The 6,000-nt window shown below is 40.1% G+C and overlaps 1 protein-coding gene across 1 annotated transcript in view; it reads left to right on the plus strand.

Annotated features, from left to right (window-relative positions):
* The window catches only part of CPE (carboxypeptidase E), a 110,180-nt gene extending 104,195 nt beyond the window's left edge, over positions 1 to 5,985 (plus strand). The window contains exons 8-9 of the mRNA XM_079920459.1: positions 2,474 to 2,592; positions 4,195 to 5,985. Of these exons, the coding sequence (XP_079776585.1) occupies positions 2,474 to 2,592; positions 4,195 to 4,293 (218 nt within the window). The 3' untranslated portion in view covers positions 4,294 to 5,985. The remainder of the gene's footprint in view (positions 1 to 2,473; positions 2,593 to 4,194) is intronic.
* Positions 5,986 to 6,000: the final 15 nt, after the last annotated feature.

Raw genomic sequence — 6,000 nt, forward strand, 5'->3', positions numbered from 1 at the left:
TCTTACACTGTTCTAAGCAAAGCAATTATATGCGTCATGTCTCTTTACCCCCTCTCCCCCCAGCTTTGATCTAGTTAAATTTTTCTGGGGAGCAGGTCAAGCAATTACTTAGGATGGCTGCTGCGCTTAGAAATTGGGGTGCAGCAGGTGGCGCCCTTTCCTCAGCTGTCTCACCCCAGAGCTGTGAGGTGGGGCCATCTGCGGGAGTCTCTGCAGTTGTCGAGGCAAAGGAAGATGAACCAGCTGGAATTAAAATACTCATCTCTTCTAAGAAGAAGTACTAATGAGCTGTTAATTGGTGAACCTCAGGAGGGAGCAGAAGAGTAGGAAGGACGGTAACTGCCAGTGTATTGTGTGTCTAGGATTTCCCATCCATTTCTTCATTTAATCTGTATCATAAATCCAGGATGTTACAGGATTGAGGTTGATGTTAGTTATTTCTAAGTTTAAAGCCTCATTTCCATTTTCCTACTTTGGGGAAAATGATGTATTTTCCTGGCAAACCTACCTACTCCTGTTAATAAATATCTATCCAGCTCGTTTTAGTGTAACTCTCATTTGTTGGGATCTTTTCAACAACAACAATATCTTTTTAGCTATAAACTCTGCATGTTTGTAGACCTTAGCATTAATGAACCTTTAGTGCCCAAACATCCTATACCATTACCTATTTCTTAACCTCCACATTTATAATGTGTATTTTTTAAATTCTGAATATTTGTTCTCTAAAACTCCATTTATTTATTCATTAAACAATACTTATCAACACCCCATGAAGTGCCAGCCCAGCTTCCAGACCAATATGCCAGAACCTGTGCCAAGTTATTGCTCCCTTCGCCCCCAGGGAGGGGCTCCTGAAGGACCCAGGCCATGTCCCCTGTGGCCACAAGTAACTGCTTCTGTTAACTCTAGCGTAACATACAAACATTATTTTCTCTGCATTCCAGATGTGAAAAATTTAGAAAAATCTGGACGTTGGGAATAATTATAGGTAGAAAGGAATGAAATCTGAGGAGTGGGCTCTGGGACACTGCAGCTTTTCTAGGGCAGGGTGAGGTAGTAGGGAGGGATGAGCAACGGGGTCTAAGGTGGAAAGAAAACCCAGTGCCTTGTTCAGGAAGACTGGAATGTTTCAGGAGGGAGAGAGTGTGAAAAGTGTCAGGAATGAGGCAGAGTGGAAAATCTTGTGGATAAGGCAGAGTGGAGAGTCTTGATGAGTCTATTTCAGTGGACCAGCGGAGCCCAATTGGGGAGGGTCTAAGGAGAGAGGAGGAGACACATTTGAAATGAAGAGTAGACAAGTCTTTCCAGAGATTTTGCTGTAAAGCAAAGAAGATAAATGAGGCACTAGCTGAAAGGAGATGTAGAGTCCAGAGGTAGAATGGAAGAGATGGTGATGGGGGTTTATTTTTTTCTGATGGTTTCCATATTCACAATGAAATACAATGTGAAGCATCAACAGAGAGTGAGGATGAAGAGGATGCTTTACAGGTGTTAGGAAAAGGGAGACTGTCCACTAGATCCTTGGTATTCAGAGTATGACCCCTACCAGCAGCTGAATTCAGCATCACCTGGAGCTGGTCAGAAATGCAGAAGCTCAGGTCTCATCCCAGAGCTAGTGAATTAGAATTTGTACTTTACTGTTTCCCAGGTGATTGATGCACACTAATCTAGGAAATGGGAGAGTGAAAGGGCTTGGGAGGAAGACAGGGCAGGACCAGGGCCTGTGGAAGGCTGGTGTTTGTGGACAGGAGACAGCCCAGCTTGGGTATGTGTTTTCCCCAGCCCCTCACAGCCACAGGGGCAGGCAGACAGTAGAGGAGGTGGGTGTTACTCAGCGCTGGTGGTTTGCCAGGCCTATAAGCAGGTGGGGAACAGCACATAGGTTGAAGGATATGTGTATCGTTGACTGGGGTGCCCAGGAACCTAAGCTGCTCAAGGAGAAGACGGGGGGTGTGAGGGGAGGAATGGGAACAGAAGTCCTCTGGAGGGCTGATTGTAAATGCAGTTCCTAGAAGGCAGCCAGACCAACTATTCTGAGTCTTTAGAAATTTAAATTTCTAACAAGTCCCTGAGGGTTTCTGACGAGGTGCCTTCAGCCACACTTTCTGAGACTGACCTAGACTCAGACCTCCGGGTCTTCACAGCCAGATGCTCGGCAAGAATCAAAACATGGTGCCAGATGGTGGGATCCCACTGCTTGGGGACTTGATATAGCTGTTAACCTGTGTTACTCCTGACATGATTATGATGATTCATCATATTAGAAGATTTATTAGATAACTTAACATTAATGTCTGTAAAATTGCTGTAAGTAACGATGCCCTCTAGAGAGTGTCATGCTCTTTTCAATGGAATTTCATTAAATTCAGTAAACATCTACTTTTAAAACAGGGAATCAAAATTGAACTTAGATGGCATAACTATGCATTTCATATATGTGCCTGTGACTTGAAATTTTGTTGCCCTGCAGCAAAGGATGGTGATTACTGGAGATTGCTTGTTCCTGGAAACTATAAAGTTACAGCCTCGGCACCAGGCTATCTGGCGATAACAAAGAAAGTGGCAGTTCCTTATAGCCCCGCTGTCAGGGTAAGTGATCGTGATAATAGCTAAAATGTATTAAGCACTTACCATGGGTCAGGCATGTTTAAGTGATTATATTTAGCTCTCATAATAATTCTGTGAGATAGAAGCCATTATTATCCTGTTATCCATCTGTTAAAAGATGAGAAAACTGAGGCCTAGCAAAGTTAAGTGACTTGCCCAAGGGCTCAGTGATTGATTTAACACCACTCAGTGTGAAGCTCTATTACCATTTCTCAGTTTTTGAAGAGATCCACCAGAAAATCAAATAAAACCTTAAAAAAATGAAGCTTTTATTTGCTGACCTTGATTTCAATCTCAATAATATTCTGTTCAATTTATCTTTTTATCCCTAGCACCTAGTATAATACCTTACTCAATAAGTATTTGGAAAAATAAATTAGGCCTGCAAGGTAAATTTAGGCATTAACTAAACATTTATTAAGCACACATTATGAACAAGGCCCTCTATGCTAAGAACTATCAAGAATGATACCTATTTAAGTAGATACCATTTATTTTACTAGGAAGGTGGTGGTGATAAGACCAAAACTCCTTTAGAGAAGGATTTTACTATTGTCCTTGTATTACGTTTACTATGGAATGGCCTACAGAGTTTCCAATTAAAAAGCTTGAAAAGAATTTATTGTGTTTTTGTTTATGTCCCCAAAGTTTGGAGTATAAATGCTTGGTTTTGCAAACTAAATATCCTGAGTTTTTAACTGTTGCTTTGGTTTCGATTGTGTGTATGTATATATTAGGCTGGATATGTATTAAAATCAGGAGGTAAATTTGGGCAAATAAAACCTGGACAAAAGTAGCTCCAGAGCCAGGTTGAAAAGGTTCAACTATTTTGACCCTTAGCCTTTCTAGCCCGTGTGAGTTCAAGGAGGTATTGAGTAGTCACTTTCTTAAATAACCACAGGCTCAAGTGGCCAGATCAAAGAACTCTTAGATCCATGTGGAATGGGGCATGGCTATCTCCTGGGCCTGGGGAGGACTGGGGTTTGGAGCTGCGTATTTTGAATAGTCCTTTGTGCAGAAGTGTATGAATTCTCCATAGACCTGATGAGGATGCCCAGTTCATAGGAGAGTTGAGTTCCTGGACTACTGGCCTTCGTGGTGGTTTGGAGATGTGTGTATTTCCATCAGTTTTTTTTAGCAGATTCAAGGTTCTAGAAAGCAGAACCTTGTGGTTTGGAACACCAGGACACTGAACTGCATTCTTCCATATTTCCCCAGCTTTTAGGAGAAAATTCAAGGCTGGCAGGAGAAGCTCACTGAATAGTCAAAGGCAGAAAACTAATTATAAATTACAACTTTTTATGGGGGAAAAACTGCCTTTAAACAATCTGCCTCTAAATAATCTGCTTTCCAATAATTCTAGAAAGCTATTAGATCAAAGCACATTTGAAACATAATGGCTTTTGATATTTTTTTTCCCTAAAAGTGTCTTGTTGCTTATCATGAGAGGTTTTTTAGGATATACTTTAATTCAGGTGGCTGGATTGAGCTTATTTTAATAAACTCTAAACCTGCTGTTCTTTTCTCAGTTTTTAAAAGTACGTAATCAGTTTGATAACAATATACCCTTATTTTCTCCTTTAGGTTGATTTTGAACTGGAGTCATTTTCTGAAAGGAAAGAAGAAGAGAAGGAAGAATTAATGGAATGGTGGAAGATGATGTCAGAAACTTTAAATTTTTAAAAAGCCTTCTAATTAACTGCTTTTAATCTATATAATGTAGTATGATGTAATATGGCCATTTTCTTTTAGATTTTGTGCAGTTAATATTTAACATTGATTTATTTTTTAATCATTTAAATATTAATAGGCATTACTTAAAATAGACTCAAGTAAAAATATAAGAACTTGGTCTATAATGTTCATTTTCCTACATATAAGACACAGAGGACCATAGAAGAGATTTAAGTGATTTTGCCATTTTAGGTGTAGATGCAATAGTCCATGTATTATTTGCAATACAGAACTTTTTGAGTAATTCTAGATTTTAAAAGTTAGTCCTTTTAATGTAATTGGTGACAATGTCACATAATGGATGCCATCGGAAAGGTCAACAGCTATAGCTTGAGTTGTGAGCACTCTACTGCAAGACTTAAACCAGACCTGTGTAAATTGTCATTGTCTCTTGTGCTGACTAGCTATATAAGCATGATCTCGTTAATGCATTCTTGATGGGAAGAAAATGTAAACGTTTAGCAAGAGGTTTTATGAAAGGAATGGAAATTGACTTCTTGGTTGTACATATCGGGGCAATACTGTTATATTATTCAGCTGGCTAACACTGCTTCACAGTGTAGGGTTTCTCTTGGTTGTCGATTGTCCCAGAATTGCATTCTGAATGATTAAATATTAAAAAATCCCTATGATATATATTTTAATTCTCTATGATTTTTGGTCTAGAGTTGTGGTCTTGTGATAAAAAACATATGTATTCCCTTGAGAGTGGCCTCTCATTGGTTCATCCTGTATATTTTTAAATTTATTAAGTGACTGTTGTATGCCAAGCACAGTGCAAGCTCTGTGTATATTATTTTGGTGGACAAAAGGTTCTGATTCCATGGATCTTATGGACCAGTTGTGGACATAGACTTTAAATAAATATAACACAAATGAATATGTAATTAAGCATTGTGATGAGTAAAGTGACAGGAAGGACTAGTGTGTGAAGAAAGAGAATGTCAGCACAACTTAATTTAGAGTGGATGAGGGGATTCAGGGATGGCCTCCCAATGCGTGTAAGCCCAGACCTAGGCTATGAGTAGGTGTGAGCAATGCAGAGTTACTGAGTGTAGGGGTGCGTGTGTGTGTGCATAGTGGTGGTGGTATGGTTGAGCAATGCTCCAGGTACAGGTTTTTGATTAAATAGTGCTAACCATTGTAATAATAGACCCCCAAATATATACTGGCTTAAACACAATAGAAGTGTATTTCTTACTCAGATACCTGTACTGGGCAGAAGACAGAAAGATGAGATAGCTTTTCTCCACGCAGTCATTCTGAGTCTCTTTCTGACAGATGATCTTCCATCTTCTACATGTGGCTGCGAGAGTTGCCTGGTGGTCATCTCCATTGCAGCCAATGGGAAAGGGGAAAGAGCACGGAGGAGCATGTAGGGGATGTCTGTATGGGCCAGGTCTGGAAGAGGTATACGTGACTTATGATCACATCATATTGTCTAGAATTGTATCCTCTGGCTATAATGACTGCAAAGGAGTCTGGGAAATATAGTCTAGCAGCACACCTAGGTAGGTGAGGAGAATATGATCTTTGGTGAGCGTGTAACAGCCTCTGCCAGATAGAAGGAAGAGTAGGTGAAGATGCATTAGGGTAGGAAAGAACATGGCTTGCTGGAGGACTAGAAAAAGGACAGAATGACTGGAGCAGAGATGT

The sequence above is a fragment of the Stenella coeruleoalba genome (genome assembly GCF_951394435.1).
Source record: "Stenella coeruleoalba genome assembly, chromosome: 4".
NCBI lineage: Eukaryota > Metazoa > Chordata > Mammalia > Artiodactyla > Delphinidae > Stenella > Stenella coeruleoalba.